Below are 18,007 nucleotides of genomic sequence, written 5' to 3' on the forward strand. Positions count from 1 at the left end.
ATCTAGTAAAATAGTTTAGATTGACATTTGCAAAATTGTTTTTTTTCTGTAAGACGAGTTATCTTCATCACTGAATGCCAGTCAAGCTAGATAGTTCAGGAATGATGTTTTTCCATCATTAATCCTAGACATTTCCTGGCTTTCCCCAAGGCCAGGGGTCCATGCGATCCTTGTTTAAGTGGCTAAGTGAATCAGCAGACATCCAAGCAGCTGCCAGAGTTACTGTATTAAATAACCTCTGATTTAGTCTGTCACTCTGTCAGGGTCAGCTAGAATTTAGGTATAGTGTTCAGGAATGTCAGCAGGACCTTGTTAACATTTCCCTCTCTACATGGTTCTGCTTTTGTGTCTTGAACAGACTGTTCAGAAGATTTTGAAGTCCAACAAACAGTTTTGTAGTAAACTGGGAAAGTACAGAATGCCATTTGCCTGGTCTGTCAGGTTAGTGCCGGTATTCATAATATTTTTGAACTTCCCCTAAAATCTTTTCCTCATCCATTGGTAATTTACATCTCTTTCTTCCCGTTAAAGGTCAGTGTTTAAGGACAACCATGGAGCATTGGACCGAGAGTCTCGTTTCTCACCTCTTTTCAAACAGGAGAGCAACAAGATTTCCACAGATGACCTGATAAAGCTGGTGTCTGAGTACAAGAGGTAAGATAGCCTGCAGGCTTTAGCAAAGTAGTCTGCAAATAGTTTTCCAAGATTGGATCCACATTTTACACAAAGTTTTATTTTTACAGGGCTGAGAAAACAAGCAAACTACAGACTATTCCTGGGACGCTGGATATCGCGTTAGACTATGTTCCAATGGAGCATCCTAGTACGTCTGCTGTTCATGTTCCCATTCTGCTTTCTTTTCCTCATCCCTTTCTCATTTCTACGTTTGACATACATCTTTTTCCATCAGACTGTGTGACATCCTCCTATATACCAGTGAAGCCCTTTGAAGACCTGACTAAACACCAACCCACAGTGGAGGTGGAGGAGTTTGCACAGGACACCACCAAGTTCATTCAGCCACATCGCGTCTACAAAAACCACATCTACGTCTACCCTAAGCATCTCAAGTATGACAGTCAGAAGAGCTTTGCTAAGGTATGCCCCTTAGTATCATTTACCACGACACTGAAATAAAGTTTTTCGTTTTGTTTTTATATGCTTCGTGTTTTGCTACGGTGCAATCCTTTTGAACGTATTTAGTCATTAACATCACAATGGTCCTCTTGTTCAAGGCTCGTAACCTTTCGGTCTACGTGGAGTTCCGCAGCTCAGATGAAGAGGTTGAAAAACCCTTAAAGGTAGAAAGCTACGCCTTCTGGCATACTTTACACGACTCGTCCTTTCTCCATTCAAGTCCTTTTAATCATGGAAAACTGCTGTTTTTACAGTGCATCTATGGCAAACCAGGAGGACCAGTCTTTACCACAACAGCCTGCTCCACCGTCCTACATCACTCTCAGAGCCCCGACTTCTATGATGAGGTGAAGACCATATTTGTTTCTCCATTCATCACATAAAGATAATTAGAATCTAGAAGTGGATCAGCTTTATCAACCTTTAGAAAGAACGCGTTTAAAGGTCTTTCTAAAGCACATAAATCATTAAATGCTGTTCTGTCTTCAGGTGAAGATTGAGCTTCCTACTCACCTCCATGAAAAGCACCATCTTCTCTTCTCCTTTTACCATGTCACATGTGACATTAATGCTAAGACAAATTCAAAGAGGAAAGAGACTCTGGAGACCCCAGGTGAGATATTGGTAGTTTTCCAGCCTGTAGTAGTTGTAGTTGTTATTTTTTGCCTTTTATTCAGTATTTCTTTTGTTTATTTGGTTTGTTTAGTGGGATATTCTTGGCTGCCTCTGCTCAAAGAAGGCCGCGTGTCATCTCAGGAGTTCAACATCCCCATCTCCTGCAACCTGCCTCCTGGATATCTGGCCATCAAGGAAGCCAGCAACACCAAGGTGAGACTGAGGGCAAAAATAGGAGGGTAAGAGACAGGCGAAAGGAGTGTGTAAATATTGCAAACCTTGCTGATTAATAGTAGCATTAATTTTTAAAGGGAAGCGTATTAAACATTACACCGTGTGATAGATTAGTGTGATATTTTTAGTCCTCACACACAAACTCTTCTCTTCCCTTTTGACAGAATGGAGCAGATATGAAATGGGTTGATGGAGGAAAGCCTATTTTTAAAGTATCCACCAACGTTATCTCCACAGTATACACTCAGGTACGACCATCATTTGGGATTCTGTGGTTTTCCCTCCTTTTTTCTGGCTTTGAAACTGCGACGACCTGGTGAGAACTTCTGTATGCCCACTCTTTGATCGGCATGTTTTGGGGTGGGTTATAGTCCCACATAACACTGAATGTACATGTATTCAGTGTGTATTGTGAATGAAATAAAAAACAAAACAAAAACAAAATAGATGGTTGGAAGGATTTCTTTCTGTTGTTCCAACCACAGTGCTATTGTGAAATGATTGAAAATGCTAAAGTGACTTGTCAAAGTCAAGCGTCCTCTCTGAGTTATCTCCTTTAAATGGCAATGAACATGAAAATAGCAATTAAATATCCCTAAAACAAATGCACCTTCCAAACTTCTGCAAACACGAGCCCCAAATGCACAATCAGCATCAAAGGGTAATGTGGTAATGTAGCGTGGCACATAAAAAAAGGAAATGAACAGTTTCTGTGCAGTTTGCTATCATGGGATGTTTGAAACCCTGCACAGCAGCTTCTTAATTGACTAAATCTCATCTATGCCTGACTTTTTTCTTACACTACAATAAACTGGCTTTAAAGTCCCTTATAAGACAGGGTAAATATACAGTCATATATGTAAAAATATGTTTAAAAAAAGAACAATTACAGCCCAAAACCTTTTATCTTTTACGCTTTAACGTTGTAAAATCCATTTCAGGTGTCTAAAATAAAACCAGGGCTGAATCACTCAACAACATAGTTGTGAGGTGCTGAAGTTCATATTTCAGCATTAACTGTCGTTTAAAAAGGAAAGAGTCCACTAAGTAATACCGCAGATGTTAGCTGCTCATTTTTTCAAGAATTCCTCTCTCTGTGTCAGGACCCCCACCTGAACCGATTCTTCCAGCAGTGCCAGAAGAGAGAGCTGGACCTCTCTATACCTCCTACCTCCAACTTCCTCAACTGCCTGAAGGTCAGAGTAAAGCCGCTGTATCTCCTCAAATCTCAGTACTTGCGAATGAGACAAAAGCCAGAGCCTTAACTACCAAACACTGCTACACATCCTAATGAGTTCAACACTGTGTCAGCACGTCAGACTTTTACCAGCCCCTTCACGGTTTCTTCTTTACCCCTTTTTCACGCTTCAATCTTGTCCACCCACTCCTCCTCGCTCGCTTCTTTCCCATCCTTCTCCAGGGTCTCCTCAGCATGGAGAGAATCCCAGTGATAGTCCGATTTCTGCCAGTCCTCTTCAACCAGCTGTTCAAGGTTCTGACTCAGAATGACAATGATGAGGTCACTACTGCCACCACCAGGTAGGCAGTGGTACTACAGAGGTCCTTAATGCATTGATAATAGAGTCCTGGGTTTATCCAGGTGATGAAAGCAGAGTGAGAAAAAGAGTGTAGTGATTTATATTTCTGTTTGAGTCAGTATCTTCCCTTTTATTGTTGATGTCATTGAATTGCTACTTTGTTCTATAATTAATCCAGACTCACACAATAAGTTCATCCAGTGAAACAAAGAGAGAAATACAGCAATTCTTGATATTATTTAACAATGAAAGCAATTGAATAAAATCATTGTTGTTGGTCTGTGTCTACAGAGTACTGGTCCACATTGTTGCAAAGTGCCATGAAGAAAACCTGGATTCTAGCCTGCACTCCTACATCAAGGTATAAAAGAAGCTGGTGTGTGTGGTGAATACAGTGTGTTTGCATGCACATGCTCAGAAATATCATATAATAATTTAGAAGTCTGATATTTTCCACAAAGGAATGGAAACCCTGCTCTGGCTATTTAATTTGTGAAGAAAAACAAAACAGAAAAGGGAGCTGTGTGTGTGTGTGTGTGTGTGTTTGGGTGCATTTGGGCCAGCAACAGTGTGGCTAGGGCCACACGCCCAGAACGCTGTGCAAACATCAACACAGAAAAAAGGGAAAGGAGAAGAAGAGAGAGGGATTGAGCAGGAGGCAAACTAGGACATTCAGCCTGCTCAATCAAAAACACAAGGCATGTTTGTTTAGGGGGGAAAATCAGTGAGAGGATTAGAGAAGAGAGCAGGAGAAAGCACAAGACCTGTTTCATGTTGGCTACAGTGAAGGAAGACTGCAGAGCGTGAAGAGGCAGTGACAGTGAGAAATGAAGGGAGGCAAAGAGAGAGGACAAGCAGAGTCAGTGGCAACAGGGTTGTTATAGTAACAGATTGGCACGATGTCCGGCAGTACTGGTGCCCAATTTAAAGTGCTGAGTGTTAGCTTGTATTCATTCTTTAACTACTAAGTGTGAATTGCATTGAGATTCAGTAGTGTCATTTGAACAAATGCAAATTATGTTGTAGTTTTTTTTTTAAATATACGGGATTGAAATATTTTATTTGCTATAATTTCATATATTATTGTATGAAAGCATATTTTTTACAAATGCTTCTATAGAACTGTGCATATTAGTAACACTTAATTGATTAGTCCATAAAAATCGGAAAACAGAAAATTATGAGAATAATTTCTTTGTTTTTTTGCTGACTTTAGGAAATTGCATAGGGAATCTTTCAGTGTTTTTTTTTTAATTAGTCGTATATTTTTTTTCATTGAAAAAAACCCCCAAACACATGTTACTAATAACTGAATAGCTGAAAATGATCTTAGTTAATCAAAACTTTTTTATATCCAAAACAACAAAACACAGAGAAAGAGCTGCAGCATAGTTATCTACAGCATGCCATTAAATGTCGTTGTGTTCACCAGACTGTTCAAAATAAGAAATTATTTGGTTTGCTGTACTGTATTGTATTTATTCTGAAAAAAAAAAAAAGAGTTCATAATTCACTAGCTGGACCCACGTCCTCATTTTCGGTTTGACAGCATTTTAGTAGGTAAAGGTGAATGCTTGGACATGAATTGAGCTGTGGTTTGGGGAAGGACTCGAAGAGGACTGGCGGCGGCTCCCGGGCCTGGCAGATCCCCGTGTACTAAATAGGAGTGAAGAAGTTATAGAACTGAGAACAAGGAGGGAGGGTGGGGCACGTGAATGAGAATGAGCAGCTTGCAGAACTGGGGGAATCTATATAGATGATAACTGGAAGGAGCGTGTTTGGAGGCGTGGTCCCGCTCCTGAAATTCAGATACATCATCTCCAATTAAACAATAATTAAAATAAAGTTATAATTGTTGAAACTGTTGTATCTACTTCTCAACTCACTGAATACTTTCACTTCCCAGTTGGTATCAAAAAATACCCTCAAATCATTTAAAACAAATAAATTGCTACATGTGCACGTATGACTCATTTTTTTCCTACTCTCCGTCTCTCTTTCTCTCTCTGTAGTATGTGTTCAAGTCAGAGGACCATGGGTTTAGGACAGTTCATGAAGAGCTGGCTAAGGGAATGACTTTTGACCTGAAGAGCAATGAGCAAGCAGCTGTCAAGAATGTGCTGAAGGTTTGCTTCCATCCTCCTACTCACTCTTAATTACTCACTAAATACATGAACAGGATTGACCTACTTTAGCCTCTTCTGGTTGCAGTTCTCCTGGTTCTTCTTTGAACTTATCGTCAAGTCCATGGCCCAACATTTGGTTGACTATGACAAGTTAAAGGTAAAGTATTAAAATCCACTTCTACCTCTTCTAATCTCGTCAATTACTGACCACACCTGCAAGTTTTCTTTGCACTTCCCATCTTCCCAGTACATGCTGCATGACCATGTCTTGCTTAATCTTTGTTCCTAAAGCTTCCCAGGCCCCAGCGATTCCCCTCATCTTACCAGAGCCGTGTGGAGAACCTGGTGGAGACAGTGTCTGAACACATTTTCTGGAAGAACAAAGAGATGCCAGAAGAAACACGCAGTGCTAACTTAGCCGTGGCAGCTTTTGTGAAGGTGAGAGAATTTTTAGAAGTTATCTTGTTAATTCAAAGTATAATCTTAAAGGGAAACCTTGTCAAAAAAAACCCAAAATAACAAACAGGTTGTTGGTGCTTTGGACTCCTTCAAGTTTGAGCCCATGTGAAGAAAACATATACTGTATCACTGCGCTATTAGGCTTACAACATTTTGCTCTTAGTGGGATCAATACAAACTGTGTAAACAGTCTGCAGATACAATTTGTTATCCATTGATTCCTCCATCTATGCTAAATGATGTGTCTCTTTCTGTTTTATTAAGTGATGCTTAGTCTGATCGCCAGTTTGACTCCAGTCTTTGTGTCTTTGCAGCGCTGCTTTACCCTGATGGACAGAGGCTTTACATTCAAACTAATCAGCAACTACATTAACATGATCACTGCTGCCGACAGCAAGGTAACAAAAAAAATCTCAATGAAACTGATACCAGGAAAGTAGAAATGAATCATACAGACGTTCCTTCTTTTATGTGTAGCTACACAATATGTTAATGTTGTTTTTGTGTGTTTTACAGGTCTTGTGTGAACTCAAATTTGAATTCCTGAGAGAAGTGTGTAACCATGAACACTACATTCCTCTCAGCCTGCCCTTACCTTCCGCTCGCATCACAGGTAAGGTCGCACCCCAGGTTATACGCTTGTAGGGCACTGAGTGTCTTTTCAATGTGGTAACGATCACGCATCGAGTAGCTCTCATTTGTTTATTAACACTCAGTCTTTCTCGCTTTCTCTTTCTGTCATTTTTTTTTCTCACTTTATGTGTCCATGTCAGACCATGCATTCCCAGAAACACAAAGTACTCATGGTAAATATGTTCACTCATTCCTTTTGTTACATTGTATGTGCTACACTGTGTATCCTGAAGTGGGATGAATATCATGATGATGATGAAATCCATAAAAACATTCAGCATGTCGCAATATTTGCTGATCAGTGAACTACAGCAAATATGTGTGTAAGCTTTGTTTGAATCCTGTGCAGTTCAGTTAATTTCCATTTAAAATGTGGCTCTCTTTGTGGCGTCTCTCCTCAGCATCAGTGCCTGAGTACAACCTGACTGGAGAGTTCTGCAGGAAACACTTCCTGACTGGCTTGTTGCTGAGAGAACTGGGGCTGGCTCTCCAGGACGAGCAAGACCTGAGACACCTAGCCTTGGCCACCCTGAAAACCCTAATGGCCAAACACTCTCTGGATGCACGCTATGCCACCAAGGTAGACAGAACAGATGTTAACATGGGAAAAGAAACCGAAGCCATGAAAAATGAGTCATGAGCAAACAGTAGAAATTCTTCCACAGTGACTCATGCAAACACATACACACTGACATGTGATTCTTCAAAGCAGCTGCAAGCAGCCATGAAGATGTCTTAATGGATGCTGGGAAGGGTCTAGATCAGATCAAAGTTAGCAATCTGCCCTCAGTTAAACGTTGCCAAATACTGCCAACCACAACACAAGAGCAGTGGGCTGTAGTCAGGCCGAAGCCTGAATGAAAACCAAATGTGTGCAATCAAGAAATAAAATGGCTACATTAATAAAAACCACTCATGCAACACAATGCAGGTGAAATTTTATTTAAAATTTTGCTGAGGTCAGTGAATTTCCATGGCTGCTTTATTCTAATTCATGAGTGCAGTCTGCAGTGCTTTTATACAGGGATTAGGAAGTACATTACATTTAAGAAAAACAATGTCGAAATAAAGCAAAGTGTAAATAAAATGAATATAATGACTAGGAAATAATTTCATCTGTAATTTTTAAAGTTTAAAATTGCAATTAACTGTAATTAATCTGATGTCAGCAGCACGTTTCAAAAAAAGTCATCACTGTGTTACATCTTTCTTAATTTAACAACACTTTATAATCCTCACATCTAAAAAAGACTCTGCCTTTCTGGATGCTTCTTTTTATACTGATTATCGGGTATAAAAAAAGAGCTACTCAGTCATGTAATTTGTTATGAAATTTTCCACCTTTTATTTTTCACTCACTCATCCTACTCAGAGCCGGGGTTAAACACATAACCTTAAGTTTGAATTGCATGTATTTGGCCTAAAAAAGCTTAAAAAAAGGTTTCTGAGTCAAATAATGAGATGATTTATATAAAAAAAGTACTGATTTAATTAGACCAATTCTGACTGATACTTTCTTTTCCAGGAAAAGCAGGCAAGAATTGCATCTCTCTACCTGCCGCTTTATGGCCTCATCCTGGACAACATGCCAAGATTCTTCCTCAGGGACCTTTTCCCCATCTACTTTACTGCTAGTGACCAAGTAAGAGTCAAGACAAATGATGAAATTATTAAAAAACACTGTACTGATTGGCTCCTAAATGTTCAGAATCATGTATTATGTTTTAAGGTAAATCTATTTTCTCTTTGTGCTGTCTTTTTTGCACCTGCAACAGGGCTCTCGAGATGACCTCAGTGTGGGAGCAGTGGCAGCTGGAGGGGTTACTCGCCATGCCAACTCTGTAGATGCCTCATTTTCCAAAGAAGTACTCAATTCCATTACAGGTAGCACTGTTATATGTGTGTGTCTATTTCCAGTGAATCTATCTAATATAAAGTAAGTCAGGACATTGATGCCTACACTTGTTCTTCCCGCGCCAGCCTTCTCCTCCTTGGCAGTTGCTACGGCTAACCAGGCTGACTCTCGAGGCTCTCTGATCAGCGTGGACTCCAACCCGAGCAACAGTGACAGGAACAGCGAGAAAATGGATGGATGTGAGAAGGTGAGACAGTTCACATGAAAAAGAGCAAACATCTGTATAGAAAATGTAGTCATTTATTTATTATAAGTTTCATTGGTAGTCTTCATATGTACATTGTAAGACCGCAGCATTATACTTTGTAAATAATGCGTAAAATATATTTCAGCAATCAGCACCTCCAGCAACCCAAAATCACCCATATAATATCTTGTTTCTGCATTTTTAAAAGTAGTAAAATTTTATTTAAAAATACTGGACCAGCTAATAACACGCCCATTATATCCAACTTTTAACTCCTGTTAGCAACAGTTTATCACTGACTGCATTTCTATCTGATGTTGGTCCTTAGTTTGCCCGGCCCCAGTCCCTGATAGGCTACGGTTCTCGATGTGACAAGCTGGACCAGGCAGAGACCCGCAGCCTCCTCATGTGCTTTTTGCAGATCATGAAAACCATATCTGAAGGTAAGATCTATCGCTAAATGTTATATACCTATGTGGTATGTGACTTTTGTTGCCATGATGCCAGGTCTCTCTTGGAAATGAGATTTTTAATCTCAATGAGATTTTTACCTGGATAAATAAAGGATTAATAAAAATCACTTAAAGAATTCATGCAGTCCACAGGAAATTTATTACATTTACTGCTATACTTAGCAGTGAATGTATACAAAAATTGACACAAAAGTTGCTTTTTGTTCTGTTGCTGAGGGATTTTAATACTGTGAGCTTCAGATAGCCATACTTTTTTCAGTCTGTGAAAAGATTTTTTATATTATGTCTTTCATTGTCTATTTCCAGATGTGCTGGTGTCCTACTGGCACCGCGCCATTCACCAGGAGATCTCGGACTTCTTCAACATTCTGGAGTAAGAGCTCTTCTTGTTTTTGCTGAAGACTGCAGGCATTGCTACACTGATTAGAGATACTCACTGTTCACAGAGAGAGAGAGAGAGAGAGAGAGAGAAAAAAAAACTGTAGAGAGACAGACGGGGTTGAGGGCAAGTGAACAAGAAGAGTAGAAAAGGGAACGTGGCCAGTATGAAAATACTGACACTATAAGAGAGAGGTAGAGAGAAGAAAAACAGACTATAATTCCAGTGAGAGCTCCTGTCCACCAACGAGTGCAGTAAATTAACTTTCCGTGTTTCCTGTTTGTCTCAGCATCTAGACTGTTCTGGTTCACCTCAGTGTGATCACATGCACTCCATCTTATCTGTCTTCTTATCTGAGAAAACTTTTGAATTGTGTTTCCTTAGGCTCTGTCTTCAGCATTTTAGATTCCTTGGAAAACGCCACATAGCCAGGTGAGTGCTTTCTCCAGCAAAGAGATGGAGCAGGTGCCATTCAAATGCATTTATTGTAACGCTACACATATGGAAACTGCTTATTAACTCAGTGTACATGTTGCCACCACACAATGATACATAATTCATGTAATCATTCACACAATCATAAATGCAGCCCCACAGACACATTCGCACACGCACGCACGTGAAATCAGACTAAGTCAGGCAGAAATACTAAAATGTGTTCAGTATGCGTGCACACACTCAGGGATCAGCTTCAAGAGGGGAGGAGGTGAAGGAGGGAAGAAAAAGAAGAAGGGGGGAGGTGAAACTCCTGGATCTCACTGTTCGAAAAGAATCACTGCTGGATATTGTAGTGTAGTGGTTGGCAAACACAGGATGGGGGTTGTTATCGTGTGTGCGTGCTCTTACTGGAGCTGAGCCATTGGCACTGCGAGCCTCTTCCATCTTCTGGATCCTCCCAGCTAATTAAATTAGCCCTCTTTTTTTCCTTTCAGCAATAGGATGCTGAGATGTAAGCCAACAAAAGGCTGGGAGAACACACTGCTTTACTGTGTGTGGAGGCATTAACTGAATGAAGATAGCTGGAAGCCTAGCTAGGGCTCTCAGACGTAGTTGAGCCTGTCTGGGGCTGCTAGCTACTTAACATTCATCCATAATACCAGGCCACGGGGGATTCAGAGTGTGTCTGTCTCGGCATCTTTCTCTGTTGGCTCTTTTGAGTCAGTTTGGGCACCCCACTGAAGTTCAGGAGTGATGAAATACATTACATTAGGTCTTAAAGATTTAATCTTGAATATTTGTGATTAAACCATCAGGAAATGCTTGAATAACAAGTGTAACTGTCAAAAACTACTAATCTGCTTCATCAGGAGTGTGTGACTGTGGTTTAATCCTGTGTTATTGACAGTAGTCTGACAACATAAGCTGTCATATCATGGCATTGACGTTTACTAGCTGAGCCCCACCCACTTTAGATCAATGAGAAGTTAACAGTTAAAAGCAAAAAACAGAGAAATCTCATATATAAATTCAACCAAAGATTTCCAAGACATGTTTTAGGGCCACTGGTCATAGTTAGAAGCTGATTGAGGAAATTGTTTCATTTATCCAGCAATGTTGTAGTTTAGTCCCAGACATTATTCTAGCTTATCCCTTACTTCCTTAATGTTCTATGTTCTCAATGCACACGACCAACATAACACAACTAAGTAACATTTGCCTGTTACGTTTTCTCCATGTTCGACCTTGCTGTTGTAGTTTCCATGACAGTGCATGCATTCACCCCCCCGCTCTGTGCATGGTGCCTCTGATAATGGTTTGTCCTTGTGACCGCACATTTATCGATGTCCTGTCACATCAAGTAACACTTTCTTTGTTGACACAGATCCATTTTATGTAATGTTCCGTGTGCTGGTTTCGTTTGCTTTTTACATCTTTTCCACATTTTACGACTCAGATGTTGCACGTTGACCTTGTAACCCTCTGCCTCCATGCCTTCAGTCTCAGCACTGGCTCAGCTCCACCATCTGCTTGGCTTCAGTGTTTTTAATAGGCTCTGATGCTTTTGTGTTGATTGGCTTACGCGCTTTCTTTTATCTGGCACAGGAAGCATTTGCTTTACTCAGATTGGCAGCAGTTTCTGATCAAGCTTTAAGGATCACAATAATTTGATAAATTGAACATCTGTTTTTCTTGAGATACTGTTACGGAGCTCATTTGTGCCGCAGCATAACTGACATTCAGCTTCATCACACCAATATCTTGTCCCTAAGCTGTCCATAGTTGTATGTTACTATCACCCCGAAGCCCCAGCTTCCACTCACACTCTACCAAGAGTTAATGCAACATTTTCACATTACTATACTAGTGGAAAACTAAAAGCATCAGCTCTACTGACTCTAACCTTTCCATCTGGCTGACCTTCCTCTCGAGCTGTTTGATCCTTGTTTTTGGCTCCAGCCGCTTTCATCACACCAAGGTCAAATCGGAGATCTTGTGTGCTTTTTGCATTTCATTTAGCCTTACTAAAATCAAATGTGACCCGGCTTCTATAAATATGTAACAAGGTCACAAAGGTGCAAAAATTGTAGCGCTTTGCAAGCTGCTTCACATTTAGACAGTAAGGTCAGTTTTTTTATTGATTACAGACATGCTCTAACAGCTATTAGCATGCCACCCACAGTTAGGATATCTAACTAATAACAATTTTAAAAATGATGGTCTTAATTAAACTAACTAATGTTAGCTTTGATGTGGTTGGCTTGTGAACAGGAAGCTAGCAGCGGCAGTAAAGCTGGCTCAGTCAACCCACGCCAATGGCACCCTGAAGGGCTCTAACAACCCCTCCCAGTCCTCTCAACCCTCAAGCATCTTCCCACAATGGTAATCACCCTCCACAAGGAAAACAGACAACACCTCAGCCATGATGACAAACAAAGTCTTTGTTTACTGAAAGTGTTCTGAATGCTAATGATGTCTGGTGGCCCAAAAGTGCTTTATGATGTCATAAAACTCCAGACTCTTTAATACACGTTAAACATGCAAGAGCAATGTGAATACTTGAAAAAAAAGGATAATGCATTTGTGTCGTGTGTAATTTCACCATTTATGTGACCACTGTGTTTCCACATTACAGACTGTAACTTGTGTTCTCAGCATGCCTCTTCCCATACCTGCAGTGTTCTGTGTGATTTGCCAGTCTTTGTGTCTGTACACTCATGTGTTGATAGCTTCCCAATAGCAGCAAGTCCTTGAGACATGGATGTCATTTATATCTACCCGCCTACTTAAGTGTGCAGAATCTTTAGCGATAGTGTACCTTTGCATTTATCCAAAGGTTTAGTACCACATTTACTGAAGGGCAATTTAAAGAAGTCATGAGTAAAACACGCACACGCTGTGATTTATATGAGCTTCTGATTCATGCTGTTGACCCTCCAGGATGGCATCTGGGGGTGATGGCCACCGGCATGCTCGCTCCCAAACCATGCCCATCATCAGGGGCAAGAATGCCCTCACCAACCCCAAGCTGCTGCAGCTGATGGAGCCAGGTAACAAATACTCTGACTGAGGTCACAGTGAGGTTACTTTGATGTATTTGTTATTCATACGTGCTTCTATTTCTAGACGGCATTCAGGATGGGGACACGTTGAGTCCTACAGATATTGAGGCGAACATGTCCACAGAGGTCGCCCTCACTGTGCTGGATGTACTAGAGCTGTTTGTTCAGCATCAGAAGGTCTGTGACCATTTCATATTATACAACCCAAAAGTAAAGTTAATACCACAAAGTATTACATTGTACTTCTTTAGAGAAATTTATTTTTTTAAGCCACTTATGTGGAAATGTGGCTGTCAAGAAGACACTCTAAAGGAAGGAAATGGGGAAAATAACTGAGGTATACCAAATTGCACAAAAACCGTCCTGAAAACCAGTGGCAACAGGTCTTATTGAGTGAAATGTTTGGTTCATCTTCACTGATATGTACAGAGGTAGTCAGGAGGCATGGTAAAGAGGAACAGTGAGTGTCTACAGCCACGTGTAAAAAATAAAAATAAAAATAAACAATGTTGAGGCTCTGTTGTGGATTAGAACTGCATTTCAGTTAGATTAAGTTTGGATTGGCCTCACCACAACCTGGACCTCAATATTACTGAAGCATTGTGGGATCGTTTTAACAGAAATGGAACAAAAGACAGTCAACATCCAAAGAAAAGCTTTGTAGACACCTGAAGGACTATTACTATTACTACTTTTATAAAAAAAATTAACGATAGGCTAGACAGTGAAACTACTTTTGGCTGCTCCCTTTAGCTCTGTATATTTAATTTGGCAGGTTTTTTTTGTTTTTTGTTTTTACAATAGAAGTCCTTCTTGATGCAAACCTGATGGGGATTTGTCTGCTTCCATCATTAATGTTTCACTCAATAAAAGTGGGCATACCAAATATTGACTTTCAAGCAGAATTTGTATAAATTCCATTGTTGCCTTTTTTACTGTACTTACACATGTCTGCAGATGTTACAGTAAACTGTTACACCCATTTCCCACTTTCCCAGCAAAATATAAATAAATGTGAGGTGGCTCAAGTCTTAACACATTTCATACACATTCATTTCATACATACTGCCACCTAGTGTTTTTTTAAAGACTGCATTGAAGTTAAGTCTGGTGAAACATGTTTTGCTTTCGTTTTCTCACATTCATCCAGAAGCAGCTGTTGCAGGACGATGGACAGAACACATTGATGAAGAAGGTGCTGGACACCTACTTGCTCTTCTTTCAGATCAACCAATCAACTGCTACTCTACGGCATGTCTTTGCTGCACTCAGGCTTTTTGTACAAAAGGTCCGTAAACCTTTCTTTAATCGTTCAACATATCATTGAAGACTCGAGTCATTATCTTATGGTTAGTTTCGTCTTTCTCTTTTTTCTGTAGTTTCCCAGTGCATTTTTCCAGGGTAAGGCAGACCTGTGTGGCTGTCTTTGCTACGAGATCCTCAAGTGCTGTAACCATCGATCCAGCTCCACCCAGACGGAGGCAGCTGCCCTGCTGTATTTTTTCATGAGAAAAAACTTTGAGTTTACCAAGGGAAAGTCGATCGTTCGCTCACATCTGCAGGTCAGTTAATATAAAGAAGTAAAATGACTTCATTTGAGTTTTATGTACTTTGCGTATCACCGTTTCATGGCTATACTGGCCTGTCTCTGCTACAGGTTATCAAGGCAGTGAGCCAGCTGATAGCAGATGCTGGAATCGGAGGCTCGAGGTTTCAACAGTCTCTGGCCATCATAAACAACTTTGCTAATGGAGATGCACCACTGAAAGTACAGAATTCCTTAAGCTTTTAAAACACCTTTTCTATCAATAATTATCATCAATCGTGTACTTTATATTTAATTTTACTTTCATTTTCTACAGAACACACCGTTCCCTGCTGAGGTGAAGGACCTGACCAAACGGATCAGGACAGTTCTGATGGCTACAGCACAAATGAAGGAGCATGAGAAGGATCCTGAAATGCTGGTGGATCTGCAGTACAGTCTGGCCAATTCCTACGCGAGCACCCCTGAGCTTCGACGCACTTGGCTCGAGAGCATGGCCAAGATTCACGTCCGCAACGGGGATCTCTCAGAGGTTCGAAATGTTGCATTTTGTCAGGTTCTCGGGCTTCAGAAACATCGATAATGTCACATGAAAGTATCAGTTTAAAAAACATCTAACTTCTGTCTTTCCCTCAGGCTGCTATGTGCTACATCCACATCTCAGCCCTGATTGCTGAATCGTTGAAGAGGAGAGGTTAGTCCACACTTTGCTGCCACTTTTGCCCTTGCGAGCTTTTTGCAGCATAGTTTGTGTGCAAATATCTGTTTGCAGTGCAGTGAGATTTTTGTATATTTGTGCATCTCTGCAGACATGCTAACTTGAGTTCATCCAATCACATACAGCAGCTTCTCACAATGGAATACTTTTTTCTCTTTGCTATCATAGTCATCAAACCTTTGAGGCATCAGTCTTTCATACATTCACTGTTCTTGATGTGTATGCCTGAAAGTGAGGACAGTTTTCATCTGAGTGTGACTGACTGAGAACTCATGGGAAATGATGTTTGATTCCTGTTCCTGTCCTGTAGTAGTATAGACCTTTCTTTTATATTTAAATTCCATCCTCCTCTTAGATTGATGTCCACACATTTTCCTGTGCTTCACGTTTTTCTGTGTGTGCATGCTTCCTCGTGTAAACAGCTTGTATCTGCCACTCAGTGTTTCTGACGTCTTTTGCGCATGGCTTTACTCACTGAGCCTGTGGGCTAGTTCCTAGCATAGAGTGCCAGCAGTTCAGCTGCTTTGTGAGCCTTGTCCGTGAGCATAAAGTGGCAAAAGCAAGTGGACATAAACTTTGTAAACCTGCTCCTCCTCCCCTCCTACCAAACAGGCTACTGGAGCGCTGACAAGGCCAGGATGTCCAGTGTGTCCCCTGAAGAAAGCCCTGTCTATAAATGTAGCTCCTTACTAACTACCTCCCGAGATCCAGACAGTGAGTGTGTGCGCCTGGGGGTCCGCTGGGTGGTGTTGGGGTTGGGTAAAAACATGAATGTAGAAACAGAAAGACCTGAATGTGGTTGGTAGTGAGTGTGCACTTATATTTGTTTGTACCTTTTGAATTTTTTTGCAAGCTCTGGATATTGAGTGGCGGACATGATTTGGATCAAAGGGACATCAGGTTGTCCGGTGGTGGTTTAAATTTGAATCACTTTTCTACACGGTGTATTGCATTTTGCAGTAAATTGTTCTGAGGACCACTGTTCTTGCCTTGATGGCATGATCTTGTGCCAGGTTACGTTTTACTATCACTGTGTCTGTTCACACAAGTCTCACAGGATATGATGCTCAGTGTCACAGGGGTTTGATGTGAAGCACACTCACATTTGCTGTTTTTGCAAAAACTGAATGCTTGACTGTAAGTCTCGTATTTTCTTGCAAGACTGTGATAGCAGATGTATTTTAAGCATCTATACGTGCGTTTACATGCCAAACATAGCACCAACGATAACGTATGATGTCTGTAGGAAGTATGCAAGTGTGTGTCTTTTTAGTAATCGTGCCCTGATATCACTTTCACTTGTTTGACACACCAGCATCCTTCTCCATGGGCTGGGCAGCATTTATGTGCATCAGCCCTAATGTTAAAGAGGAGGGAGCCATGAAGGAAGACACTGGTACACAAGACACGCCATATATTGAGGTTCGTGTTAGCCTTTTTGTCCTGAACAAAACCATTAACTCTGTTGGATTTAATCATCAGAATTACTGTTGCCGGTCAGACTTTTCTCTTATGTTCTTCGTGCTCTCGTTGCACTGTGTAGGACACCCTGGTGGAGCAGCTGGAGCTGTGTGTGGACTATTTGTGGAAATCGGAGAGATACGAGCTCATTGCTGACATCAACAAACCTGTAATTGCTGTCTTTGAAAAAAGAAGAGATTTCAAGGTAACGGCTTTTACCCTTTCTGTGTAAGCGTGTGAAAAAATGTGCAGTGTGAGCTGCGTATGAAATTATTTGTGTGTTTGTTTGTTTGCTTGTGCCTACAGAGGCTATCAGAGCTGTACTATGACATCCATCGCTCCTACCTGAAGGTGACGGAGGTGGTGAACTCAGAAAAGCGTCTCTTTGGGCGCTACTACCGTGTAGCTTTCTACGGACAGGTGAGTGTTTGCTTGAGCTTACCTTCACAGACTTTTAAGATACAAAGGACAACGAACAGTCACTGTAACTACACGTTTAACAAATACATCGGAAACACCACTAGGTGGTGTGTTTTTGCACATAAACTTAACTACGTGTGTAGAACTTGATCAGTTCTACACACATGTTATAATAGAGATATAGATTTCCTTAACTGAAATCTATGGAAAAAAAATTCTGCAACTGCAAAGACAGAGGTAGAAGCATATATATCCAGCTATCTATATGCAGCTTTTATGTCTTGTTGACTATTGAAATGGAAGTTATTTAGTTAATACTTTAATTTACAATTATTCTAATGATAAATTGCTGTTTAATTGCAAAGCTTCTTCCCATCAGTAAGCTTGTGATCATTTCTTTCTTTGTTCGCATACCACCACGTGTCAGTGCCAGAAATCTCAAAGGTTTGGTAAATAAAAGTGAAACTGTCAGGATAGCTAGTCTTTTTTGTAATTTGGATAACTAAACCTTGTAGAAAGCTTAATATTGAATTCTACTTGGCCCTGGGTTCATCTTTGAAGCACTGGCTTTATCTCCAAAGGTGCATTGTGTGGTTTGGGCTCGGTTTTTACAAACCTGGCTGCTTTACACAGGATAGGTGTAAAATAGTGAGACTTTCAGATAAA

General features: G+C 40.6%; 1 protein-coding gene across 2 annotated transcripts in view; it reads left to right on the forward strand.

Annotated features, from left to right (window-relative positions):
* Positions 1-18,007, forward strand: part of dock10 (dedicator of cytokinesis 10) — a 69,598-nt gene that overhangs the window by 48,680 nt on the left and 2,911 nt on the right. For both annotated transcript variants that reach the window (XM_085371663.1, XM_085371661.1), the window contains exons 14-50: positions 359-441; positions 532-654; positions 744-823; positions 911-1,098; positions 1,236-1,301; positions 1,392-1,484; positions 1,627-1,750; positions 1,844-1,965; positions 2,151-2,234; positions 3,090-3,182; positions 3,407-3,525; positions 3,816-3,885; positions 5,537-5,650; positions 5,736-5,807; positions 5,942-6,088; positions 6,424-6,507; positions 6,626-6,722; positions 6,883-6,915; positions 7,144-7,322; positions 8,268-8,384; positions 8,518-8,626; positions 8,723-8,844; positions 9,173-9,287; positions 9,624-9,690; positions 10,081-10,128; positions 12,406-12,516; positions 13,075-13,184; positions 13,261-13,373; positions 14,347-14,484; positions 14,576-14,758; positions 14,854-14,964; positions 15,059-15,274; positions 15,379-15,436; positions 16,073-16,174; positions 16,776-16,882; positions 17,004-17,126; positions 17,228-17,341. In XM_085371663.1, the coding sequence (XP_085227789.1) occupies positions 359-441; positions 532-654; positions 744-823; positions 911-1,098; positions 1,236-1,301; positions 1,392-1,484; positions 1,627-1,750; positions 1,844-1,965; positions 2,151-2,234; positions 3,090-3,182; positions 3,407-3,525; positions 3,816-3,885; positions 5,537-5,650; positions 5,736-5,807; positions 5,942-6,088; positions 6,424-6,507; positions 6,626-6,722; positions 6,883-6,915; positions 7,144-7,322; positions 8,268-8,384; positions 8,518-8,626; positions 8,723-8,844; positions 9,173-9,287; positions 9,624-9,690; positions 10,081-10,128; positions 12,406-12,516; positions 13,075-13,184; positions 13,261-13,373; positions 14,347-14,484; positions 14,576-14,758; positions 14,854-14,964; positions 15,059-15,274; positions 15,379-15,436; positions 16,073-16,174; positions 16,776-16,882; positions 17,004-17,126; positions 17,228-17,341 (4,035 nt within the window). The remainder of the gene's footprint in view (positions 1-358; positions 442-531; positions 655-743; positions 824-910; positions 1,099-1,235; positions 1,302-1,391; positions 1,485-1,626; positions 1,751-1,843; positions 1,966-2,150; positions 2,235-3,089; positions 3,183-3,406; positions 3,526-3,815; positions 3,886-5,536; positions 5,651-5,735; positions 5,808-5,941; positions 6,089-6,423; positions 6,508-6,625; positions 6,723-6,882; positions 6,916-7,143; positions 7,323-8,267; positions 8,385-8,517; positions 8,627-8,722; positions 8,845-9,172; positions 9,288-9,623; positions 9,691-10,080; positions 10,129-12,405; positions 12,517-13,074; positions 13,185-13,260; positions 13,374-14,346; positions 14,485-14,575; positions 14,759-14,853; positions 14,965-15,058; positions 15,275-15,378; positions 15,437-16,072; positions 16,175-16,775; positions 16,883-17,003; positions 17,127-17,227; positions 17,342-18,007) is intronic.

The sequence above is a fragment of the Diplotaxodon limnothrissa genome, linkage group LG14 (assembly GCF_057381915.1).
Source record: "Diplotaxodon limnothrissa isolate DT_005_m linkage group LG14, D_limnothrissa_male_GT1.1, whole genome shotgun sequence".
NCBI classification, from domain to species: domain Eukaryota; kingdom Metazoa; phylum Chordata; class Actinopteri; order Cichliformes; family Cichlidae; genus Diplotaxodon; species Diplotaxodon limnothrissa.